Raw genomic sequence first — 27,587 nt, 5'->3', positions numbered from 1 at the left:
CCAAGTATCGCCTTAAAGACCAACAAAATTTTCCAGGGTATAACCTTTTAGGAGTCAAAGCTCACTTTATTAGATACAGGATAAGAATATAATGATGTCTTTCAAGAATCTGTTTGGTGTATCCTCTCGGTCAAGTTTGCTGATACCTTGAAATTTTCTTTACAAATGGCTTATGTTGAATAATGGTACAAGTCCATAAAAATACTTAACCAGCATGTTAACAACATAATCCTGTGTTTTTGGTGCATGTACTTAGACCACCTCTTCATAGGTATGGGTTGTTAGTGGGATTGCTGTTTCAATTACTTCTGTTTTATGGGACATGAAGGGTAGTGGTATCATTTGGTATATGTTGTGAATCCTTATGTCTGAATCCACTGAGGTCCCTGTTCTGAGTGTTCTTCTGGGTGTAATAAACAATAAATAGTGACAAAAACTAAAACAGTATTTATTCTTCCTCACTTAATGTGGTCTGAAACTCTGAGTCTTGTCTCTCGCTATGTTGCAAGGGCAATTTCCCTCATCACAGACTGTGTTTTTCTGTGCTTACTGTCACCGACATGTGCAGAGACAGTCTTTTTCTGCCAGGTTACAGCCTCTGTATAACCTGTGTGAAGCCTTCAGACTCCTCTGTCTCTTGTATGTAGTGTGAGCAACTATTTGCTGGTGATTGAGTGGTTCCTCCTCTGTAATTCTTGCCAGTGATTGAATGCTGGGTGAGATGGTATAATGAAAATGACCCTTATTTATTTGCTTATTACAGAATGCTCATTGTGTTGTTTGTGACTTATCATAATGGCAGTTATATATCAATTATTTTAATCAAAACAATTAAAATATATTTTAAGAATGACTGCAAAAATGGATTACTGTTTGCATTTGAATCTATTTATCCCCAACTGCTCATTGAATCAATTTTTGATCTGTGGGATTTCTGATGGACCTTACCCTACTTTCTGCCCCGCCCTCATCCTTGGAGCCAGAATAATTGTTAAAGTACCATAGATTAATGGTTTCACAATCCTGAAATTTAGAGATCACTGGGAAAAGCACATTCGTGTATTTAGTAAGGTTTTCTAATATGTAGAAGTGTGACCCTAGGGAGGGAAATATTTTTGTGGTTCCTGAGCACACATATCTGAGGTTTGCTGCTCATTAGAAATAGACACCCAGAAATCTTGTCTCTAATGTGTCACAGGAAGATTCATTTGCAATGAGAGGAGTGAATTATTATGATAAATGAAGAAGAAGACTTTATTTACAGTCAATGACCAGATATATTACAAATCTCCAAAATATCTACAACAAAACAAGAAAGCAGATCTCTCTCCCGTATTCTATTATGATAAATGTGGTACCTAACAGTACTGAGAATGCACTTAATTATTGTTTGTTAAAATTGTAGTAGAATTACAAGTTAATCACTGATTCTTGAAATGCCTGCATTTGATTGTGCCAAATGACCATCCATGTAGTAATTTTTAGGTCACAATCTAAACTCAGACTGTATTGCCACTCTGTAGAGACTTAACACTGAGATTTCTGTTTTGAGTATCATAAATATCTTAAAAGTGAATTGAATATTTGGGTTTATACTTTTAAAATCTAGTACAATTTATTGAATGTTGCTTGATATGACCAGCATGACACATGTATATGTTTTGTCTATGCTTTGTGTTTAAGTTTACTCTGAGATAGTTAGAGACATCTGTTGTATAGTTTTCTACTAAAACCCACAATAATATTATTTTTCAGCAAAAATGTCTAGAAAATTAAGCTTACCTACTGAACTGAAGCCTGAGTTAGGTAAGTATTTGATTAAGTCTGTGTTAATTGTATTTATAATTTTTGAAGGTTGTTGAGAGGGGAAAATATAAGTCCTACAAGTGCCATCCTTAGCAGAGTGCACCCTTTTAAGATCACTCAGTTCAGGATTGTGCTAGTGCTCTCTCACAATCATTTCTTCATCTTGACATCTTTAAAGCCTATGTTGAATAGGGTGTAAGTATGTGCACGTGCACATTTTATCAAGTCTCTGTGCTCTAGTTTTTGTCCTGGGAACCTGTGGTGTTTCAAATAAATGTGCATTCATGCAATCATCTCCCTTTTAAGTGTTTTCAGCAAATTCTTCCCCTGTGGTAAAATACATAGCATTAAACATTATCAGAGAGGAAAAGCTCAGAACATCTGAGAAATTATATATCATGTAATATTAACAAATTTTAACAAATGACAACAAGATCACAGCTCCCTTCATCCTGTTTCAAAACTGAATGTGTGCTATTATGGTGTAAAGTACAGTATAGTACAGTAAAGTACAGGAGCAGCAGTAGCATAGTGGTTGAGATCAGGTGCATTCTAATCTGGAGGAACCAGGTTTGATTCCCTGCTCTGCCGCTTGAGCTGTGGAGGCTTATCTGGGGAATTCACTCCAACACACGCCAGCTGGGTGACCTTGGGCTAGTCACAGTCCTTCTGAGCACTCTCAGCCCCACCTACCTCACAGGGTGTTTGTTGTGAGGAGGGAAGGGAAAGGAGATTGTAAGCCTCTTTGAGTCTCCTACAGAGAGAAAGGCGGGATATAAATCCAAACTCCTACTCCTCTTCCTCTTCTTCCTCCTCTTCTTCTTCTTCAGCTGAACTGCAAAGGAATCATTCCTCACATTATATGGCAGAAAATCATACATGTGTTTCTGAAAATGTTTGTCCTTGAAAATTGTACCATGCAAAATGGATTAAATACTAGTGAAGTACATTTTTAAAGTTCCAGTATAGTGAAGCATATATTTCGTTAAGTGGTAAGCATGGACTGTAAAATTATTTCAGTATATGCATTAATATTAAAATCTTTCAGATGTAAGAGACAACTCATTTAGCCGATCTAGGAGTTCCAGTGTAACCAGCATTGATAAGGAATCTCGAGAAGCAATTTCAGCTCTTCACTTCTGTGAAACTTTCACGCGGAAAGCTGATACAGCTCCCTCACCATGCTTGTGGGTTGGGACCACTTTGGGCACAGTTCTAGTCATTGCCTTGAATTTACCCCCTGGAGGCGAGCAAAGATTATTACAGCCTGTAATTGTATCTCCGAGTGGTATGTACTATATAACCAATGAATTAGTAAAATAGGTATTTCATAAAATAAAACCCATAATGTAGCATGTATTCATAATTCTTAAATGTGTTAGGCTGTTATCAGATGTGAATATCACATGTATAGCCAGAACATTGTATTATTAGACAGAAAATCTTTCAATCAGCAACAAAAATGCTGTGTTCACATAAAGTTTGGCCAGAAAAGTTAAAATACTTATATTTGTCACATCCTATTAAACCAGATAACATATCAAGCACATTATTTTTTAAAATCTGAATCAGATCTAAATTCAGTATGACACTCTTTTAAAATATATCTATGTTTTGCACCATACAGACTTAACGATATGTAAAATATGTGTCTTATGTAGGTTATTTATAGTTCATATTTCTTACTGGTACTCAGGGTGGATTACATAATGTAAATCAGCACAATCAATAGGATGAGGAGCCATACAATAAACAATGTAATAGATCTATTGTTTCAGAAACCTGAAACAAAGCAGAGTATTAGATAAGATATTTTAAGCAGTGCAAGAAATGGTAAGGGTAAGTAGAAATATAATGCAGAGAGACCAAGAGTAAAATATACTATGGGGAAATAGTCTTCAGGTCCTCATGGCTAACCTGAGTGTTCTTAGGGAATTCAAATGTGTGATATTTGATCTCTTAAATTGTATATGTGACCCATCACTAAATTCAGCTACAGGTCCAGACAACTGGACAGCAGCAAATGTTCACTGATTTTTTAAAAAGGGGTCCTGCATGGAACCAGGAAATTGTACACCAGTCTGTCTTTAGAAGTTCTTTGAGAAAGTGAAAAAGCTTGTAGATAACGGCTACCTGGTAGATATTATATACTGGGACTTTCAAAAGGCTTTTGACAAGGTACCCCACCAAAGACTCCTGAGTAAACTAAGCAGTCAGGGATGAGAGATAGTGTTATGGACTTAAAAATAGTTAAATGACAGGATGCAAAGAGTAGGAATATAGGACCACTTCCCACATAGAGGGAAGTAAGCAGTGGGGTCCCACAAGGATCAGTATTGGGGCCGATACTATTTGATTTGTTTATCACAGAAAGTGATTAAAATGTGGAATTTGCTGTCAGAGGATACAGTAATAGCCACAGGCATACACAGCTTTAAAGGGGGAATCAGATCTATTTGTGAAAGATAGGTGACTAGCCATGGTGACTAAAGGTTACCTCCATTTTCAGAGGTAATCAATCTTTGAATACCAGTGCCAGGAGGCAACATCAAGGGAAGGCCTTGGCCTCTATGTCCTGTGCCTGGATCTTGGAAGTAACTGGTTGACCACTGTGTGAAATAACTGAGCAAGATGGACCACTGCTCTGATCTGTTATGTCTCTTTTTATGTTCTTAGTGGTTTAGTCCCCAGTCCTGTTCTCTCTATTGAAATGTCTTCATGAATCATTTTGCTGTAACACATCTCTATTCCTTTATAAAAATTATCCCCTGAACCGTTCTGTTTTACATAGTTTGCAGAAAGCCAAAAGTATGTGAGCATTCCTGACCATTTCAGCCCAGCTATTCCCTAGAGTGGGGGCACTACAGAGAATGAATGTATATGGGCTGTTGTTGATTTTGCCCCCTGCCAGGGTGATACCCATAGAAGGCCTTGTTCAAATGAGTGAAGGTATTATGGTGGGGCATAAGAGAAGAGGTGGTCCCACGGATAATGATGGTCTAAGACCATGAAGAGCTTTGCATGTGATGGCCAGTATCTTGAACTTGGCTTGTTAAAGTTTGCCGGGAGGAGCTACAACCCCACCTGTTGAATATTATCAATGGCTCCCTTGAGCAAGGAGTCTTTCCTGGTGGGTTGAAGGAGGCAGTGGTCCGCCCACTCTTAAAAAGACCATCATTAGATCCAGGAGATCTGGCCAATTACCGCCCCGTCTCGAATCTTTCGTTTCTGGGGAAGGTAATTGAGAGAGTGGTGTTGGAGCAGCTTCAGGGTTTCCTGGAGGACACATTGGCTTTTGACCCCTTCCAGTCCAAGCCGTGCTGGGCATGGAGACGGAGACCGTTCTTGTCGCCGTCACAGATACGCTCCGTATGCAGCTTGACCGAGGCGGATCGGCGCTGCTGGTATTATTAGATCTTACTGCAGCGTTTGATGTGGTCGATCACCACCTTTTGACCCACCGCCTGGCCACTTCCGAGTGCGGGGCACTGTCCTTCAGTGGATTGTCTCGCTTCTCCGGGACCTGAGTCAGCAAGTGTGGTGTGGGGATCAGGCCTCCCGAAGGTGCCCGCTTCATTGCGGTGTGCCCCAGGGTGCGCTCCTATCCCCACTGTTATTTAATATCTATATGCACCCCTTGCTCAGTTGGTACGGGAGCTTTGGGCTGATCTGTCACCAGTATGCTGATGACACTCCAGCTCATTCTGTTGATGGAGAGGGGAGCGGCCGCCGCCCCTGCAGCTCTGCAGCATTGTTTGGAGGCGGTTGCTGGTTGGTTGCGACAGAGCAGGTTAAACTAAACCCATCGAAGACGGAGATCCTCTGGCTAGGGCGCGAGGGGAGGTTGGGGAGTTTCAGCCGCGGGTGTGGGAGGGGGCCTCATTGGCACCGGCCCCCTCCGTCCGCAGCCTGGGGGTCCACCTGGATTCATCTCTTTCAATGGAGACCCAGGTGGCCCATACAACCCGCTTTGCGTTTTTCCATCTTCGCCAGGCCCGACGGCTGGCCCCCTTCCTCTCCCAAGCGGACCTGGCCACTGTGATCCACGAACGTCACCTCCAGGCTAGACTATTGTAATTGGCTCTGCCCCACGCTGGCCTGCCTCATGCTTCGATTCGAAGTTAAAGCTGGTCCAGCATGCGGCGGCGCGTTTACTTACAGGAGGTGCCTACCGTGACCATATTCAGCCTGTACTCCGCCAGCTGCACTGGCTTCCAGTGGAATTCCGAATCATCCACAAGGTATGGGTGTTAACCTTTAAGTCCTTGCTGCCTGGGGCCCTTGTACTTCCGGGACCGCCTTACCCATATGTCCCTACACGGCCTCTGCATTCAGCAGAGGCCAATTTACTGGTGGTCCCCAGTCCCTCAATGATACGGTGGCCTCCACCCGGGCCAGGGCCGCCCCGGCCTGGTGGAACACTCTTCCTCCAGCTGTCCGGGCCCTGCGGGATCTTGGAGAGTTCCGCAGGGCCTGTAAGACCGAGTTGTTCCACCGGGCTTTTGGGGAGGCCAGCTGTTGAGGGTGAGCGCCCTCTTTGTCTTTCCCTTTTAACATCTTGGGAGCTGTAATTAGATCTACCGCCCCCTCTCTGGGAGGGGGTTTTATTGTTAGTTTTAAATCCTGGACGCCAAGTGGAATGCTGTAGTTTCATGTTTTAAATATGTATATTTATATTGATTATTTATTGTTATTATTGTTTCTGGAATATTATTTTGTTGTTCACCGCCCAGAGCCCTCAGGGGATGGGGCGGTATACAAATGTAATTATAAATAAATAAATAGAATAAATAAACTGAACGTGGGCACCCAATAGAGTGCAATGTTCAAATTATTACATTGCAATCCTAACCAGACTTACACCCTTCTAAGCCCCAGTGCTTTTAATGAACCTTAATTTACCCTGATAGTGTCTTAAACTAGTATATAAAAGAAATTGACAATCCAAATAATGTATAAATTTCAGAAAATACAGCATCTCTGTAAGAGGTTGTTTAAACAGCTGCATTAAAGACACAATATGCCTCATCAGCTATGCATCTGTAATCAATATCCAAATGCATTATACTTCATATAAATGTCTATGTAAGCTTGATTAAAAGGTCCTTTTGGGAAGCTGTATGTCAGTGGAGCTTGTCCAACATTTCATTTCCAATAGCTGTCTGAAATTCCTCTTGAAAAGGTATTATAAGAAACTATAATATGTTATTTTTTCATTGATTTTACATTTCATATTCAAGGCTGAGGTTTATATAATTCAGTCTTCTAGTGGTATGGATGAATATTGTCATTTGAGATTGTTTTCTGACTCAATGTGAAATAATACCATCTCCAAACAGCCTATTTGAGTCATATTTTAGTTTGTAATAGATCACCTTTTAATTCCAAGAACACATGTTACAAATGTAATTTAACATTCCAAGTTAGGACAAGGTAAAGAAAGAAAAATGAAACTGGTATCATATTAGAAATGCCATTTTTTATTAATTAACTATGATATAAATGTACTTTTTCTGGCTTCTCCAGTTTGATTTTTGCTTAAGACTACAGGTGTACTTTTTAAAGAGTGTCTTTGTTCAGGAATAGTGCATAAGTACATGCAACATGGTATTGTGCTTCTAAAATGGGTAATTTAAATGTGCACGCAAGTTCTTTTCAGATTAGGTCTAAATCAAAAGATGTGCTAAAATAGACTTTAGAATAGTTTCAAAACATTCTGACCAACTGCACATTGAACTAAATTGAAATTAAAAAATATTCTTAACTTCTGTATCTAATTGAAATTTAGAAATATTCTTAACTTTTGTATCTTAGGAACCATTATGAGACTTAAAGGAGCAATCCTGAGAATGGCTTTTCTGGACACAACAGGATCGTTAGTTCCACCAGCATATGAACCCTGGAGAGAGCCCAATGTTCTTGAAGACAAGGACGAAAAGGATAAGTCAAAAAAACGGCGACCTGTCTCAGTGTCTCCGTCATCCTCTCAGGAAATCAGTGAAAATCAATATGCAGTGATATGTTCTGAAAAGCAAGCAAAAGTTATTTCACTGCCCTCACAGAACTGTACTTATAAACAAAATATAACAGAGACTTCATTTGTTCTTCGTGGGGACATAGTGGCACTGAGCAACAGTATCTGCCTTGCTTGCTTCTGTGCCAATGGACACATAATGACTTTTAGGTAAGGCATTGAATGCTAAAAGTAAAAGCACAGTTGCCATACGTGTCTTTGCTGAAATTGGGTTACTGTATCTAGACTCTTGAAAAACAAGTAATATGTACCAAGATGAAGAAGAGCACAGTTATTTAACAAAAATTACCTTAAGGAGAGGCTTTTAATATGTTCTTTTAGTTATCTAAACTGTACAGTAGTTGTACGACTAATTATTTTGATTATGTTTTGATTTTCTTACTATGATGAGAAAAGCTGCTGGTTTTATGTTGCTGCTTGCATCCCATCCATTAATTTTTTTAACAAAAAATGGATTTTGCACATTTACAGAAACCACAATAGCATAAGTTTACTTCCATTTATACAGAAGTTTCCATAGCGTCCCAAGGTTTACCTAAGGTTTAGGCTTATGCAAAATATACTCTGCTATATATGAGCTGGTCCACAGTTTTGTGATCTAATGCTTGATAGTAAAAGCTCATTATTGTCCCTTTCTTCATTGCAATCAATTTGATTTTTTTGACTTGACTGACATATTAGACTGCGTTCCATATCTATTAGGATCAATTTTGTTTTGGAATGTCTTTGCCACTGGTTCAATTTAGATGTTGCACCAAAGCATGGTTGGCACTAGGCTTAGTTTAGAACCCAAGTAATGACTTGAGCTTCCAAAAATGTTGGCAGTGGTTTAGAATTGATTGCCTGTTTTCATTTTCTGCCTGCTCAGCCGTGCAGTGGCTTCTGAAGATGAAGCAATAGCCACAGCTTTGGTTTGTCAATTGAGATGGTATGTTGAACAATAATTAGCACAAATTGTGCTTTGCACAACCACTTGAAACTATGGTTTCTAACTCTGCATTGTCAGCTTATCTTAAACAATGCTTTTGGAATTCAGGATTCAAGCTAAAGCATAGTTAAACGTCTTTAACTGTATTTTGGCACAATACCTGAGTTAAGCCATTATGGGTTGGAGCCACACTTTTGTCTAGATGAGATGGGGCATTCCCCTTTCCTGCTATAGCCATGTGTGTGAACTTCACACATTCCTGAAACATTTGTGATGTGTTTTTCTCAGTCATTTATATACAGAATATCAGCATAATTCAGAACGTAAATGGTACTCAGTAACATCTTACTTTACTTTTAGCAAACATTTTTTACCTAGTTTGTGGCAGTCAGTGGCCTACCTCTGGTGGGTTCTCAACAGTCACCAAAACCTAATGACACAATACAGGTTGTGTAACCTATAAATCATACTCTTTATCTTACCACAGCAAGTTGGAGAATGTTGCTTAATAATTCCTTTTGTGCACCTCGTCCAGTGAAGTTTAACAGTGGGGATTAGTGGGCATAATTTTGCTATTATTGCCATGCTATCTACGTTTGGAAGTGTTTCAGTATAGTCATCATCTGTAAGGGGAGAAATCACTCCTGTTTTTCCTGAGATGTGTTTTTGGAGCATGTATAAATGTGATTTGGTGTAATATGAAACGGAGACATCACGGAATCCCAAGCACTACGTAATAACATCTGCATGTCCAGTGTGGTTTGGGATTTGTATCCATTTAATATATAAACATTTAAGTTGGCTTCTTTGTATGTCATTTATAGGATATAACTTTACTCCAGGCAAGCAGATTCCATCAGTTACTATGACAAGCACCATCCCTTTTCCATCCATCCTAAAAAAATTATAGATGAAAAATCTCAGACATAGTCAACATGATTTCCTATCCCTAGAGACTTATACTCACTAGACCAGGGGTGTCCAACTGTGGCGCCCCAATGTTCATGGACTACGATTCCCATCAGTCCCTGCCAGCATGGTCAGTTGGCCATGCTGGCAGGGGCTCATGGGAATCATAGTCCATGAACATCTGGGGCGCCACAGTTGGACACCCCTGCACTAGACAATCACTATGGTTTTTTCAGCTGTTAAGTTCAAATTCCTGAAAAGTTTAGATAATTAATATAAATAAACAATAGAAGTCTGCTGTTTACTTTCATTTGTCAAGCAGGCTGAATTTCTAGGGCCAGGGCCTAGGTGAACCTTTGGTCTTGATGACAGCCTAAAAAGATAATAAGGTAACTTACTGCACTGTATCAGGTTTAGAAACAGCAATGACAAGAACTTTTATTTCATGTTAACCATCTTTTAATTCTATTCTCAAGTTTGCCAAGTTTAAGACCGCTGTTGGATGTTTATTACTTGCCACTTACCAACATGAGAATAGCCAGAACATTTTGCTTCACCAACAACGGGCAGGCCTTGTACCTTGTCTCACCTACAGAAATCCAGAGAATCACATACAGTCAAGAAACATGTGAAAATCTACAGGTAACGTATGAGACATTGTTTCATTCTTTTGATAGTGGTGCTAGAGAAGCATTCTATTACTTTTACAATTCTGATCATAGTCTGAAAGATCCTCCTGCCTTCTCAACTTCTTCAGGCAGGGAAACCACTCACTGACCTGACTTGTCAGATTTTTCCCACCTTTTTCACCTCAGGGACTGAGCTGCTTCAGATAATGGTGGAGTAAGGTATAACAAAGACATTTTCTGAGCCCTGTAACTTCCCAGAAGGTGAAGTATGGCCATTGTTATAACCTCTGTAGGCAAACTCCTTAATAAGGCATGCAAAATAATAATACTGAGGCAGATTTTAAACTTAAACAGAATCAAAACATTTATTTAACAGAGAGGAGATGGGAATAGGAGATAAATAACTTGGTGGTTAGAATGGATGCAGAAGAAATATATATTTACACATGGTCTGTCCAGTGAATTGTACACGCTGGATCCTGCCAGGTTTGGTAAAATACTCAATACCCTTACACAGCCCTCACAGTTAGAAAACCCCAAAACTAAAACATAAATCACTCTACTGGGGAAAATAAAGCAAAACCCAATACCCCAGACTAACTGGTCTTAGGGATTCTTCATGCCTCTTCCTGGAAAATTTCCTTGGTTATTATATCTATGGCCTTTAGCCTGGGCCCCTCAATAAGCCCACCACCAGTACACTCAGTCTGTGTATTATTTGCTTTCCACACACAGCTCACAGGGCTGTCACCAGTAGAGCAAGCCGGATATTCACATACTGACTGTTACTACTCTACTCAGAGATGTTGTTTACACAGTAAAGGCAGATAGCTGTTCACACAAGGACCCTCAAAAGCCCTTCAAATTGGTCCCCCCCCCCCCATTTGACATCAACTACTTCAAACAATCAGAATGCAGGGCAACCACAGCCAATCAGGTGGCTTCTCTGTCCCTAGGCCTCTATGCTTCACTCTGATTGTAAAACTAATGGCTTTAGATAAACCTGCACTTTTTAAACACACATTTCCTCTGTAGTCTGTCATAATAGTTTATCTAGACATTCAGACTGAATAGCCCCAGATAAGGTATTGATCTGTATAGCATAGGTGTTGCAGGCCTCAATCCAGGCAGTGTTCAGCAGAGCAAGGCCAGGTGCAAGGCATGGTCAAACAGTCCAGTCAAGCCAAAGAAGTAGAAGGAGAGTCCTAACCACAGGTTTTCCAAGAGTGTAGTCAAACAGTTCAAGGTCACAGCTGGCCCAGGGTCAGGCGAAGTAGGCAGGTTTGGCTTGCAGGGGAGCATGATCATGTGCCAAATGGATGTGTTGCTTCTGCAGAGGCAGTGAACTCTCAGCTTCTGATTTATACCTGAGAGCCAGCTGCTTCAGGTGTGATCAGGATCATCAGCTGGGCTGAGCACTGGCAACTGGCTATCCTCAGACTTCTCCTTCTGTCTTGCATTTTGTCTTGCACACGCTGACGCCTCCTTTCTAAAGGCGGGGGAGTATTAGGTGGATGGGAACAGCAGCTGGTTCCGAGGGTCCAGAGTCAGGAGGGGTGAGAGGCCAAATCAGATCACCAAGGTTTGAGCTTCTTGTCTGTTCTGATCTGTATGTCAGTTTCAGCTTTGTCAAAAGCAAGTGGGTTAGCAGCTGGCAACAATGGTTCATCAAAGGCTTCCTCCTCTTCTCCATCAGAGTCAGCAGCAGCGGGGACAGGGTCAGGGGATGTCAATAGGGTTGACAATAGGAGGCAGATAACTGGAAACGGGGCGGGGGGAGCAAAAGGAGTCTTGGGAGCAGCACAGGCCTGCACCAGCATGTTTACCTACCCTACCAACGTAAGTGGCACCTACGCTAGTGAAAAGAGCAAACATGCCAGTATGCATGCACTGCACAACTCCATGGCACCCAGACCTGGAAGAGCCCAAAGTCATGCCAGCATTAGAGAGCATGCCAGTGAAGCGGGCGACAGGCTGGGAGCATCCCTGGGGTGGAGGTGACTTTATTGGGCTTCCACTGGGCTGTCAGCCCGGGAACGTACCCCTGTCCAGCTGCAGTTTTACACCACCAAAAAGTGTGACTTAAACCTGTTTGGCCTATGGCGCTATTTGGGTGACAAGAGAGTTTTTAAATTTCCCTCCTTCCTGCACTGTCCTTACAGTGCCATTCCCAGCCACCACAGAGTTGTTGTCATCGTCCCCCTCCCATTCTGGATTGGACTGTCTGCTTAAAATGCATTTGATTAAAATCATGGATAATCACAAACTCTGTTCAGTTTGGTAGAAACAATAAGATTACACATTTCAGACTCACTTTCTGAGAGAAAAGTGGGATCAGGATAGATCTAAGCAAAGCTCTTTTTAGATTTTTTCAGAAAAACTTTTCTTGTTTTGACCAGCATCGATTGTTTTAGTAATCAGTGAGAGGAGCTGAACAACTTGACACTCTACCAGTATTAAACTTACTAGTACAAGCAACAATTTGTTAGCTGTATTGTCCTAGTTTTGATTCTGCAGTTATTGGCTCGTTTTCTCAATCATTAAACAATGGGCTGAATTTAGTTACATGGTGAAACAGTGTGTGAATTCTCTGTATACCTTTCCTGCAATTTCAGTTCATACAAATGCAGTCAGCATGTTTCAGGCCCTTTCCACACAGCAAATTCTGAGCAGGTTACAGCCAGGATTAATGAGCCCAACATATCCCCAGGCCCTTTGCACACAGGTTGGGACATGTGCCTTTCCATGGAGGCACTTTTTTGAGGGGGGGGGTAACTTTTCTCAGAAACGTACCTCCCACCAATGCAGCTAGGCAGGCAGGCACACAGGCTCCCCCAGAGCCCTGCTGGAGTCATTCGTGCCTGCGCGGTTACACAGATGGGAGCCAGGAGGGGAAGAAAAAAAACGCAGTCGCAGCCAAACAAAAGTTAAAACAAAAAAGTTAAAACAAAAAACAAAAAAGTTAAAACAAAAGAATCACACATAGTGAGATTGTTGTAAAACCCGGGTTGGGGGGAAGGAAACGCGGAGTGGATCGGCGTTAGGATCGGAATCCATGTGAATTCCCCCACCCCCAGGTTTTTTACCAGTGTTATCCCGGTTTAATTGGCCCATGCAGAAAGGGCCTCAGTGCATCTGTGTTTAATTGTAAACTGTGCTGGTGTGTTATTTTCTCTCTGACTCGATCAAGTTGCAGGCAGCTTATGGCAACTGATGGATTTTCAAAGCAAGAGAGAGGTTTGGTTTGCCAAGAGGTAGTCTTATACCCGAGTAGTAAACAGGGCTGAACCTGCTTACCTTATGAGAGGGGACTAGCCTGTGCTATTCAATTCAGGCCGTTATCAGTATACATTCTGTTAAATGGCCAAATTTAGATTTGCTTGAAGGTATTGTAGTTGTAATAAGCAGATAATGTATCTTGTGTAAATTCACTGAATGAAATGGAATGTGTGGAGCTTTGAGGGGCAGTTTAAACCTTTAATCTGAAAGAATGTCATAAAACATTATTGCTTGTCTTTGTAGCCAAATCTAAAAAATAGATCTAATATGCACAATACTGTAGGTTCCCCCAGTTTCTGCAATCTACCAATCTTGAACTGATATGTATGGTTTTGGGGGATGGCTAAAAATGACTTTTCCATCTCTTTGAAGGAAATGTTGGGTGAACTCTTCACACCAGTAGAAACACCAGAGGCACCAAATAGAGGATTCTTCAAAGGCCTATTTGGTGGTGGAGCACAGTCACTTGACCGAGAAGAACTTTGTAAGTTGTCTTTTTAAAAAATAAGTATATTTTCACATGACAAAAGTAAGTTTATATAGTTGAAATCATAAAGGTTATAGAACTATATTAAGGATTATTTTGTTGAAATCATAAATTAAGACCAAAACTATGTGTGACGCTGGTGATCTTTGATAGTTTTTGAAAAGAACAACCATGTTGGGGTGTGGATTGCGACCATAGTCCTAGGAACAAAGAGTTAATTCTTTCCTACCCATTTAAGTCATTTCTGCAATCAGAAAGGCCTCTTAATCCTTTGAAATCACAAGTAGGGGAAAAGGTATGTGTGTCACACCTGTTTTTTTTCCTTCTCAGGCTTAATGCAGTAAATTTCTCTTTGCAAAAATGGCAAAGAAAAGGGGAGATTTAACCCCCCCACGCACCCACACACACACACACACAGACATTGTGACTGCCTTAAGAACACCTCCAGTCAAGAATTCCATGTATTTTGTGTGGCATAATCTTGAAGTCAAGCGTGTTTGTTTATAGGCATTTTAGGAATCCAGGAATAAATTTTTTCCAGGATCAGAAAGAACTTCTGTGACTGAGCAGAATTTGGGAAATATTGTGATCCTTGTATTGTCGAAGGCTTTCACAGCCGGAATCACTGGGATGCTGTGTGGTTTCCGGTCTGTATGGCCGTGTTCTAGCAGCATTCTCTCCTGACGTTTCGCCTGCATCTGTGGCTGGCATCTTTAGGATCACTTCTGAAGATCCTCTGAAGATGCCAGACAACAGATGCAGGCGAAACGTCAGGAGAGAATGCTGCTAGTACACGGCCATACAGCCCGGAAACCACACAGCACCCCATTGTGATCCTTGCATCTGTGGATTGTTTATTATTTGTTTATTTACTTCATTTATACCCTGATTTTCTCCACAATGGGTATCCAAGCAGCTTACTTTTTTCTCCTTTCCTCCATTTTAACTTCACAACAACACTATGAAGTAGGTTAGGCTAAAAGTATCAGATTGACCTAAGGTTACCCAGCAAGCTTCCATAGCAGATTCAAACTTGGGGCTGGATCCAGCCCTATAGTTTCTTCCACAGTTAACCTAGAAGAAATACAGTTTTTTTTCCCAATCAGTTTTACAAAGTATTCAGAAAATGTTGTTTTGTTTAACTACTTCATCCCAGTGTGTTCTGATACTTATCCCATCTTTTTTTCAGGCTGTTTTTTTAAAAACTGGCAATTGCAATGCCACCTGTCTCTGTGTGGACTATGCACTATTGAGGGTTCCCTGGACTACTATTCCTTAAACTTTCATCTTTCTCTGTGTTCTAAAGCAATTTCCATTTCTAAGCTTAATTAATTGTCTCATGGGAGGGTTGTGGTATTCCTGCATAAACCCTTAATTGCTCCTGTCTGGGGTGTTATTAATTTACTTAATTGCTTCATTACAACATTACAATAATAAAATATTGCTAAGCAATATTTTTTACTCAAAAGAGAAATTTAGTAATTAAAACATCTTTCCCTTTCCCCCAAGGGAATGTTGTCCAAGTGAACAGGAAACAAATAATTAAGCAAGTGAAGCACAAGTATCTATGGAACAGAGATGAGTGGCAATCTAAAGAGGCTTTTACTGAGAACAGTAGGGCTTTTGCTAATGGGACTTTCCCCCAATTATACCTAGAAGTAGGATCTTGCCTGTGAGGGTGATACCATATTTTAAGGGAAGTACAATTCTGAATAGAAACACCATCTCAGTTCTACTTGTAACAGCAATCTTCCAATAGTACAAAAGGTCACAGCATGGAAGTGTGCAAAAGAGGACTGCACCAATGCAGAATCAAGAAAAAGAGAAGAAAAATCAGTATTGTAGGAAAAGAAACTACATGTCACTCAGAGATCTTTAGATGTTTCACACACAACTTGTCAGGTGGTCTCTAAGACTGTCCACTTCATGTGACTATAACAGTACAATCCAGAACAGAGTTGCTCCAGTCTCAGCCCACTGAAGTCAATGGGCTTGTACTGGAGTAGCTCTATTCTGGATTGCACTGTAAATCTCCCTGGAAACTAGCCATCTGTTCTACAGCCTGATCATGATGGGAACATTCTAAGAGACAGTTGCCTTCAGATTCCCTGACAAATGTGCGTGTGGACTACATAGGGATCTTTCAGTGGTATAATATTTTCCCACCATTTTTTTAATTCTTTCTCTTGTTTCTGCATAGTATGGAATCAGCATATCATTTTTCTCGTTTGACAGTTGTTTTTAGCTACTGTCCGGGAGTGGGGGTAGCCCCCCCTCCCCGGACTTGCGCCCCGTGCCGCAGTTGGCGGGCGGGGCAAGGCAGGAGGCTGGAGGGGAGGCCCGTCGCTGCAGCGACGGGGAGCTCCGCCGACACTCCGCTCTCCCCGAGGCCGGCGGGGCGGACGAGAGCGACGCCGACAAGAAAAGAGGCATCGTTCCTTGGACACAGGAACGAGATGCCCAGGAGCCCCGTTGCCGCCAGCTAAGAGGCCAGCCGGAAGAGGACGCACAGCTGGGCCCTGTTGGGCTGAAGAGGAGAGTGCGCGCCGTGACGGGGGCGAGGTTTTCAACCCCTCGGCAGGCACGGGAGAGGATAAAAGGGGGAACACTCAGGAAGAGCGGGGAGAGAGATGGGAAGGAGGGAGAGTGTGTGTGCGCAGGGGGAAGGTGAAAGGGACGGAGAGCAGCAGGGAAAGGACCACCAAAGGGGGTTTGACAGAAGAGGAGGGGAGCGGTGGAAAGGGGTGACTGCCCTGAGGAGCAAGACGGACGGGGAACCAGCAGAGGGGGCAGGTACCGTGGGGAAGGGAGAAGCCACCATACCAGGGGCTAACGGGGAGGCTTCCCTACTCTCCCTCCCAAGTGTACTGCGGGCCTTAGGGCAGTGCTGGGCAGTCGGGGCCAACCTGTGGCTAAAGCGGCTGTCCCACTTAGTCCACTCCCCAGAGAACGGGCCGGCAATTCCAGCAGCCGGGCAGGGGAAGGGGGGTTGGCAACAGGGGTCCCAGTGGGGACCCCGCCCCAAGCGCAGGACAGCTACAATTGGTATTTTAAATTTTTCCTTTGTGATATCATAATGTACACATCTTTTTTCCTGTCCTGCAGCCTCTCTGGCCAAATCTGTTTACTAACAATCACTTCTGTGCTCATTTTATGTGCTTTCAGAAGAACATCAACGGTTATACATTTGAAAATGTTCTTTTCTTTTTTATTAACATTTTATGGGTCTTAATGAAGCCAACCTATAAATAACATATCGTGAAAACTCTAAAATGGAAATAAAAAAACTAATGCAATGATACACATGGCAAAATATTATAGTAACACCACAAGCAAAAGAATTATTTTCAACTTCGAATCCTCTGAAACCAAAGGAAAGGTGGGTCAGGCTCTTGGCTTGACCCCATCTTCTAATGACCATGTTTACATACATATTCCTATTGCACGATGGATATTTTTCTAGTTCATTATAAATCATTCAAGCAATATGTAAGCTATGTATAATAACTGCCACCTGGGTCTCAAATGTATTTGATAAAACTCATCAAATTAATTGCATACATGGCAATGTGTTCAAATTAGTTTTATCATAAAAATGTTTTCAAAGTCGCTTATCTAGTAACTGTTTGGGGGGTTATTTTCTTATTTCATGACCAGTTGGCGAATCAGCTGCAGGGAAGGCATCAAGGAGCCTTGCTCAGCATATTCCAGGCCCCGGTGGCATTGAAGGGGTCAAAGGAGCAGCATCTGGAGTTGTTTGTGAATTAGCACGAGCAAGGATAGCATTAGATGAAAGAGGACAGAAGCTGGGAGAACTGGAAGAGAGAACAGCAGCGATGTTAGCCAGTGCTGATTCTTTCTCTAAGCATGCGCATGAGGTAAGTCACTCTAGGGTTTCTGTGTGGCTCTTTATAGAGAAATTTAGCAGTGAGGCACACACAGTAGCGGAACTACAAGGGGCCGGGGAGTGGGCGTTATACTAGGCGCGTGCCTGGAGGGTGGGAAATCACCCCCGACACCTTCCCCTCCCCACCCCCAGCATTCCCACTTACCTTAGTTCAGCCTCAAAAAGTTCAGGCTGAAAAGCCTGAACATTTTCAGCCTAAACCTTTTCAGCCTGGTAAGTGCGGGGTGGAGAGTGAGGGGAGGTGGAGGGGGGGCGGAAAACATAGAATCTACCCCGGGCGCAGCTTGACCCAGCTACGCCTCTGGGCACACACAAACACACCCCTTCATTTCCTCTCATACACTTGCATTTGGTAACATGGGCATAGATTCCTTATGGTGCTGCTCCACATCTTCAAGGAGTAAGCTGCTTGGAGGTCTGGCTGAATGGGACTTTCTGACACAGTCCAGCCTTGTAGAGTGCTGGTCATATATGATTTTATATTGTCCAAAGAAGGCAAAAAGGTTTATTTATGATTGGATTGAATGTATTTGTTTGTGTCCCTATAATGTCACCCATTTAACTCTTCATCTACTTTACTTTGACTGTGATACTACTTCCATAAAGTTCCCTTTTCCCCAGAGTAAACTGTACTGTATACACTATCATATGCATGATTCGGTCGTGTTTCTTGTGTTTTGTTTATAGATGATGTTGAAATGCAAAGATAAGAAATGGTACCAGTTCTGACAACGCATTTCCAAATGCTTCTATATAACTGTACCTTGAAGAAAAATCTCCTTTTCATTCACTTCTGCTGGACCAGCAGAACTGGAAGGGTGTCAGCCAATGGATACTGTTGTTTCCTAGCACAAATTATACACTGTTTTACCTCAGTCACACAGCTTTAACTGAGGATCATTATACTTAAAGCTGGCACCTGCACAGTCACACAATATGGGAGTTCTTATCTGCAGGCTGACTGGGAGCCTGGGAACCGAGCTGGTAACAAAGAAAAAGTGGTGGACAAAAGGGAAAATTGGTGTCAGAGGACAAGCAGGGGCAATGCAGGATCTATCCTGTGTTAATATTCATATGCCAAAAGTTTTTGTGCTATTGTTGTTGCTGCCAGTGTTTCACCCTCCAATGGGAGGTTGCAATAAATCAGGGGTCCAAGAGCTAGAATAAAGTTATTCATCTTATGGGACTACCAGTAGCTGATCTAACCTACCCTCCTTAGAGTACGTCATTATAGTTGTTACTGGAAATGACATTTCTCTACCACCTTTCTGATCTGACAAACTGGAAGTGTGTGAGCTCCCTCCAGAATCTTTACATAGAAAACATGCACATATCCTTTTCTTGGACCCCTGATCTAGTATTCTTGTCTTTGCATCATCATACTCTGTCAAGTGCAAAACAAGAGGATAAGTTACTTTTGCGTTGTAAAAAAAATACAAGTGAATTATATGATTGAACTGCACATCATGCTGGAAATTTCTGTTTGTGTTTATGGCTGTGTAGTGTGAAAAGTAAGAACTTTTATTACAATGAGAAAAATATTTGCCATCTTTCAGCCAGTTATTTTTATTTCCCTGCAAATACAGTTGGGTCAATTTTCTTAAAATATTTTGACTTTATGACTTTAATTCATGTTGTGCATTTTCTTTTGTGTGTTTACAGAATGTATTTGTGCAACCAATGAAAATCAGTCATTTTTAGCTAGTTTATGAGCCCAGTCAGAACTAAAACACCATCTGAAATGGTTTAGAGTTCCAGGATTGTTGAATTTTGATGCATATCTTATAAATTCTTTAAGATTAAAATTACTTCAAGAAATTTATCTAAATGAATCCAGTTTAAAGAACTGCTACCAAATCAAAACTCCCAAGGAAGAAATGGCCATGGGAATCCTGAGCACACTTAATCTGGAAGTAAGTTCTCTTGATCTGAATGGAATTTTCTTCTACTTAAGTGTCCTTAAGTTCATTACATGAACCTCAGAATGAAACTAGTTGGAATGACTTTTTCCCTAAAACATAAGAGAAATTTAACCAGTGTTGATATCACTTCAGGAATTTGTAGATTGCAACTTCGATTCTTGTAAGAAAATGGATTTATGATGTGCCAAATTTAAGCAGTATATTTTAACTAATAAAGGCCATAATTCATAAGAGCAAATGGATTTATTTTTTAAAAATTAGGAAAAATGCATAATAAAGATCCTTATTAATATATATGAAATGGAAATAGTGACTAATTTGTCATCATTCACAAACAGCCTTAATTAGTGTAGGGGTTTATTGGCAAGCAAGTATCAGTGCATATTCGGAGGTTTGAGGGAACTTTTTCTTCAACTTTGATTGTGTTGTATGCACACATGGAGTGAACACAGCCTACAGTTTGATACAAAATATTGGTGGGTAAAATCATCATCTTAATGCTCCTCCAAATAATTTTATTTGACCATAGCTCTGTGTGTGGATGTGAGTGTGTGTGTGTGATTCAGTAAAGGTTGAAAAAGTTCCTTGTTGGTCATGAATAGTGCAGTCTTTTAATTTTACTTTTATGAAAATGTGTTTAGAGTCTCATGTAAATTCCCTTGAATTGAACTAAGCCCCTGAAATATCTTGGATACAGACAAATGTTCTTCTGGAACTACATACTAGTGCAGAAATGTTTGAACCTGCTTGTCATTGTGGTTTGTTAGATTTTGTAACGTTCAAACAGTTAAATTTATTATTATTTGGCTTTGGTCCCTTTGGTGAGCAGTTCGTAAGTAGAGGCTTTCTCTGGTAGTCACCATTTACCTTTGGTCCTCACTATTAAGAAGGTCATTGTTTCATCTTCATTGTGGCTCTTGAGCATGGTTTTCCATTTACTCAAGATAGTGCAATGGTAAGGCCAATCCAGTGGTCCTTGTCAGTGGAGACAAAAGTTGACAGCCATGTTTAAACATACCAGTTCCAAACTCCGCTGTTGTAGAGATATTTACTGAAAAAATATTTAGCTGAAAAAAAAATCTCAGTGGAAGGAAGTTATTGCATTCAGTCCTCAAATTTCAGCATAAATGATTTTAAATATATGCTTACTTCTGTTACTGACCTCCCATTGGTTTCATTGTGCTTAACTTTGGATGGATTGTGCCCAACATTTATAAAATTTGCATTTGTACTCAGAAGCACAGTGTTGTATTTTTTTTAAAAAAAATGAGGGATGAGTTTTAAAAAAAACTCATTACAGTTATTTTGCCCGCTATAAACATTTCTGGAAAAGGTAAATCCAGTGGTCAATCAAGAGGCATCATGGTTTCCTTCTGTGGGAAATTCTGGCAGTGAAAGATGCAAAATCATTTTGAAATGAAAAGTTTTGAAACAAAGTTGCTTAGTCTTGCAACTATCTCAAGGTCTATGGCATGAGAAGAAAAATAAGAGAGTAAGGAAATTCATTGTAATTTCATTATTCATTATTGTAACCCAAAGGTGTTGGTGCACATCTATTATAGTTTTTTTAATGTGGGTATGTTTTCACATTTCAAAAATATATGAAATAATTTGCCTATGAAAATATTTAAGGGATTGTTTTTTAGTCAATTCATGTACCATTTGGTCAGTTCTACTTCCTTCAGCAGTAGTGTCAGTTCCAGAGAAGCAAGGTAAAGCAGTACTGATAGGACTACAAAGTTTCTATAGACCTTATATGTTTGGTATGGTTTTATGGAGAAATTACCACTATTCTCTTGGATGGCATTTTAATTTGATTGCTTTGACAGCTATGTTGAGGAATAAGTCTGTGTACAGATTGTAGCTTTTAGAGGGCTGGATACTGTGCTATAGAATGTCATCAACTGTAGTACAAGTGTATGTTTCTAAAAACCTCCTGTGGCTTCTGGAGTCTTGCAGGTTTTCTTAGTGCTGTGTGCTGAATTTTCTCAGGGTTCAATTTTTGGTGTGAAATACCATAATTCAGGAGAAGGGAATTTTCTCCAAAGCCCTTTCCCAATCTTATCTGTCTGCAGCCCTGAACAGCTGCAACTTTAACTCTTCTTTTCTTTTGGCCTCTTCTGTTCTGGACACTGTGAAAGTATCTTGAATCCAATCAGGTTTGGCTAAATTGTGGCATCACTGAAGTGAAAGGAAGCTATTCGGTGTGAGAATGTTACCTATATGTTTTGATTAACCTTTGGTTACCTAATTACTTGTGTTGTGTTTTTTTTAAGAAAAACCTACAACCAGGACTGCAAACAGGCTAAAAAGACACTGGATAGAGAAGCACTGGGGAAATTCTAACATTTGGGAGGAAATGTGGCAGGGCAGGGAACAACACATTCAACTGGTTTTGTGACCCACTGTTATCCAAAAAAAAGGCAACATAGAATGGGATGATCTTTGTAAACTAAGATGTTTGCAAAATATCCTTTGCCTCATATTCTATTTCTCCTGTGTTTTCCCAGCGTTTCAAGCTATACCCTTACTCTTAAAAATCCAGAAACAATCCCTCAAGCGTTACTAGTGCTGCTGCAGTACAAATATTTTGGTCAGATGCTCTGGTCACTTACTGGCTAATGTGCATGATGAATAATTTCTGTTCCCCACTTTCACATCTCAGCGCTTAGGCCACTTTAGAAACTGTTATTAAATGTTTTATTGAGTCCATCAAAGGATGAAGTCCACAGATACTTATTTAGCTTTTTAAAAGGGTATGATGTTGTTTTGCTTAGTGATGTGCCTAGATCAGAAGTAGCTTGTTTTTTTCCCTACCAGTTTCATCACTTCCTTTACTTGAAATGGGATTGGGGAAGGGAAGGATGAGAACAGTGAGAACAGGCTCACTCCCAAGAAGGCCCCCTCCTCCCCCAGTTGCACAGTTATCAAGTTGCTGACCCTGGGCTCCTGCTGTGCCCTGGTAGCAGCCACAATTTGCTGCTATTTCGTCAGAGAAATAAGCATCTGTACACAGCCTAGGTGAACTATTTTTTATACTGATAAAATGCAAATGAACTGCTGCTATTTGTCTTTCATGTAATGTTACCAAGTTTATTATAAACTGAAGATACGTTTCTTTAGTTTGGAAAACTGCCAAATTATAACTTCTGAATGTTCTTTTATGTAAATATTTTGTGAATTTCAAGTAAGTCTAAAACTGTGACACCATCAGCATTTCCAAACAAATCCATTCGCTCATATTAGATATCTAATTAAGCTGATTTTACATCTGTATATTTTGTATTGTTTTGTTAAACATTTGTTTTGTTGGAAGTATTCCTCATGAGACAATACTACATTAGAAAGCTATAGCCAAAGGTAATACTTTGATGCAGTGACTCTTCCTTTTTTTGCTTTCTATAGCACTGATCTAATCTGAACTATAAACTTGAATTTATTTTCCCTGCACTTTAACAGTGCAATGGTATGCATAGTTACTCCAGTTTAAGTTCATTAGCTTCAATAGGCTTGGGCTGGAGTAACTCTGAATGGGATTGCACTGCAAGTAATGCAACCTTGAGTACTTAATCATTTTACATACATTTACATTTTAAATTCACTTATCTGTACATAAGAAGTATAATTTAACAAACTGTAAACAAATAGCTGTGCATCCTCTGATACACAGAGAGATTTCTTGCAGACAGGGATTTCCCTGCTCCACTTTAATAAAGGTAACAGATTTATCTGACAGATATGCACTCATATAGCTGCTGCCCTCGGTGAATATAAAGGCAAAACAGTTATCCATGGGAAAGCTCCAGGCCAAGAAGAAATTACTCAAGGCTGAGAACGGATTATTCAATCAGGACAATTCAGTTTAAGCACTCTAAATAATTTTTCTGCATTTTTATTTTTTTTAATTAATGAAATTCTTCCGGATTTGTTTAACAATTATACAAACTGCATTTTAGTCTACAATAAAGTACTGTTTAGTCCTACAGAGTTCAGTGAGAGTAAATTATAAGTATCTGTGGCTGAATACAACCAGAGTGATAAAATATCGTACCATATATAATTCCCTAAGCAGCAACCAATCGCCACCTTCCAAAGGCGAACTTGCCCATTGGTGGGACGTCAGTCCCTTGCCCAACTTCCCCTGACCCAGCAGCAAGCCCACTCTCTCCACCCGCAACAACCCTCCAATTTCCCCACCACCCTCCCACCACCCCCAGGAGCCACCCCACCTGCCCAGTAGTGGCAGCATAGAGCAACGGCAGAACACGCAGCCACTGCCGTCTGTGGGAGAATGCTGGTGGCCCGGCAACCCCTGCCCCCCTTCCTTGATTCTCGGAAAGGTTAGTTGTTGTTTATTTGCAAGGGCAGCAGCAATGGGCAACAAGTGAGAGGGTCAGAAGCCGAGCAACGGGGGCCACTGGGATGGGGAGGGCATGGTGAAAGGCAGTGGCAGGGGAAGATACTTCCTTGCCCCCCCTTTCCTTGAACCCATGAAATGGGTTTTGCCACTAGTTTATACATAATACTCCAAGAATATAGTTTATAGGTAAAGTATGACTTTTAATTTCAATAAAAGCTGTGTTATGAAAGAAAATGTCTGTATGGTACATTTTAAAAAAATTTCAAGATAAATACTGATAAATACATTTTGATTTAACTGAAAAAAAAACTTGGCAGTATCTAGCCTGAAGCAGCCCTTGTTACTGAATTCAAATAACTGTTCTAAGGGGACAGTAAAATATTATTTACATACAAACCATATAAAATATAAAACCTTTTAGAATAATTGCAGTTTGTTGAGTGATATTTACATAGCTTTTTTTTTAATGAGCTGTTCAGCATTATAAAGAAAATTTCCACAATTAACATTTCATGAGTTATTGTGAATTTTAAACTTTGTTTCTATATTTTGAATCTCTGGTTTTTACATATTTTGCATCCACTGATTGTTCTGAATTTTTTAAATGCATGTTTTTGTTGCTGGTGAAGCATTCTATTACTACTCTGCGTATGTCATAACTTCATTTGCAGGCTTGTTTGAGGGAAAAAGCCCATTATTTGCTGTGTGAATGCACAGCTGCACTTTTATCTTGAGTTCGGGATAATATCTGTACATTTTGTGAATTTTATTTTCCTATGAATGTTAGTAATCTAACTGCCAAACACACACACATACATACACACACACACACATCCTGTGAATGAATTTATAGATAGGGAAAGGGAAACAAACTCTACTACATGTGAATTGTCTGACGTAACCACTGTTCAACATACACTGAGAACCAAATCTTGGAAAATGGTTGGATACTGTTCATCTTGTATTTTATGAAAACTCTGTTTAAAGTCTACACTTATGTATAATTTTTATTTATCCAACTAATTTGAAATATGGGGTTGATTATAAAAATCAATGATGAATCTGAATGACGTTAAAGATAGTGATTCTTTATGTCCATTTAAAAAAAATTAAAGTACAAGACTGATTTTTTAAAAGTCATGGCATCATCCCTGGAATACAAATTGATAATGGCTAATGCAAAAATGGGAAATTTCAGTGCTTTAACCACCCTTTTAAAACATGTAAATAAACTGTGTGTTACTTTAAATTTATACACCATGATTCATATTGGTTGGAACTAGGAAAATCATGCTGCTTTCTTGCCATGCTACTGTTTCATTGTACAAATACCACTGGGGGAAAAATGAAGAACATCAGTAAATGTTTCTAACATTACTCATTTGGTAAGCATGCTTGATATAGAACTTCTAGCTTATATGTATCTTAGTCTCTGTATGTGTGTGTCTTTCATACTGTTTTTTCTCATTTCTGGTCTACTTAATTTCAGTCTTGCGGAGCCCCACTATGTGTTCTGAAGATGAAACTTGGAAATGCATTTTAGGATAGGGTTGCAAATTCATCTGTCTACAAATATAGTTTCATATGGACTCAAACCATACCATTACAAATGAAAATGTTAGATTGCGTAGTTATTTTATTTAATGTATTTGATCCTAAATTATGTCACAAACATTAAAATTAAGTATGGGATATTTTTGTAAATAAAAAATACCTGTGCAACTGGTATTTTAAAAGGAAAAAAATGTACTATAATGTTTCAGAAAACAATGTTCATATGTGTATATGAATGTGTCATTATGCTGAAGGGCTCTGATTGGGCAAAATAAACTCTCCTGAAACAAAACAAACCTTGCTTTTGTTTCATATATCAGTTTCTCCCTAATATTCTGATGAGGGGAGGGGGGTCTTGCTGCATTTCTCAATATAGCATGAATACATTGCAATTTGGACACTCTGTATCCATAAGTTTAATATACACACATGATGAAAAGCTCTTTCATACAGGCTCTTTAACCAGCCTTTGCTTCTGAAGCCAGATGGATGATGTCAACATTTGAATACTCAGCCCAATCCTATGGAGGTGAACAGGCCGATGGAGGTGGCTTGGGGTCACACCAGCATGTTTGCACCCTCTGTCGGAGTAAGGGATACCCCTGCCAGTGGAGAGGGCAAAGATGCCAGCAGCCAGGTTCCCCTCAGTTCTGGGGTAGCAAAACCCAGAAGTGGGCGCCACCGCAGAGGAACGTTAGCATCTGGACACTGGTGCAGGAGAGAACAGGCCAATGTGTTCCAGGGGTGGAGCTGATGTTAGCCACCTTCCATTCAGGCTTTAGGGCCAGGAAACACAACAGCCTGGGCCTCTGACTTATGCCACCCAAAAGGGTGGTGTAACTTCATTTAGCCCTGTGAAGATCTTTCAGGCAGCTTCTGAAAGCCCTCTGGAGGCGGCAAGGCAACAGCACAGTCCCCAGCTGCTGGGGGCTTGTGGATTGGGCTTCCCATCATTGTCCTCCTACTGTTTTAACCTCTTACTGTTTTAACCCACATTTTTCAAAACCTATTTTGATCCGAGGGACTTTTGTTGCACTTTTGAAAGGTCTGCCATGCTTTTATGGGAGCCTTTTTTCCTTTAGTGACCCTTTTTCCTTAGCATATCAATATCCATCTATTTTGGGATAGGCATCTCTGTCTCGCACACATACCGCCTCCCAGTCAGTCTTCTATTCTGGTTCTGTGATGCTGAAGTACTTCTTTTCACACTTACCTCCACTATTGTTCTTATTACTTGTTTGTTTATGTTACAGTTCATGTTTGTTTATGGTATGGTTTTATTCTACCCTTTCACACTTCCAGGAGTCATACCACATGCTGCTATGCAATCCTAAATTTCCTTCCTATCATTTTTTTCATAGTTCAGCATTGAAGAACTATGATTTGTTGATTTAACTGGATGGCCCAGGCTAGTCCAATCTTGTTTGATCTCAAAAGCTAAACAGAATCAGCCATAATCAGTATTTGGATGAGAGACTATCAAGGAAGTCTAAGGCTACTTATGTAGAGCCAGATGGTGGCAAGTCACCTCTGACTGTCTCTTGCCTTGAAAATCCTACAGAATCACCATATTGACAACAATAACAACATTGAAATTGATCATTTGTGAAGTTGATCATTCTCCCACAGGTGACGTCCCATGCTGACACTGTGCCTACAGGGACAACAAGGTGAAAAGAATGTGGATTTTATTTGCTTTGTGAACATTCTACCTTCCTTGTTGAGACTCAAAGTGGATGACACAATGAAAACTATGCAATAAGAATAGTTTG

General features: G+C 40.4%; 1 protein-coding gene across 2 annotated transcripts in view; it reads left to right on the top strand.

Moving 5' to 3' along the window:
* Positions 1–26,107, top strand: part of STXBP5 (syntaxin binding protein 5) — a 148,675-nt gene extending 122,568 nt beyond the window's left edge. For both annotated transcript variants that reach the window (XM_048489122.1, XM_048489132.1), the window contains 7 exons: positions 1,756–1,806; positions 2,855–3,094; positions 7,621–7,990; positions 10,154–10,319; positions 13,958–14,069; positions 17,730–17,950; positions 18,667–26,107. In XM_048489122.1, coding sequence (XP_048345079.1) covers positions 1,756–1,806; positions 2,855–3,094; positions 7,621–7,990; positions 10,154–10,319; positions 13,958–14,069; positions 17,730–17,950; positions 18,667–18,708 — 1,202 coding nt within the window. In that variant the 3' untranslated portion in view covers positions 18,709–26,107. The remainder of the gene's footprint in view (positions 1–1,755; positions 1,807–2,854; positions 3,095–7,620; positions 7,991–10,153; positions 10,320–13,957; positions 14,070–17,729; positions 17,951–18,666) is intronic.
* The last annotated feature ends 1,480 nt before the right edge of the window (positions 26,108–27,587 follow it).

The sequence above is a fragment of the Sphaerodactylus townsendi genome, linkage group LG01 (assembly GCF_021028975.2).
Source record: "Sphaerodactylus townsendi isolate TG3544 linkage group LG01, MPM_Stown_v2.3, whole genome shotgun sequence".
NCBI classification, from domain to species: Eukaryota; Metazoa; Chordata; class Lepidosauria; order Squamata; family Sphaerodactylidae; genus Sphaerodactylus; species Sphaerodactylus townsendi.
This window is presented reverse-complemented; position numbering and strand designations above follow the sequence as displayed.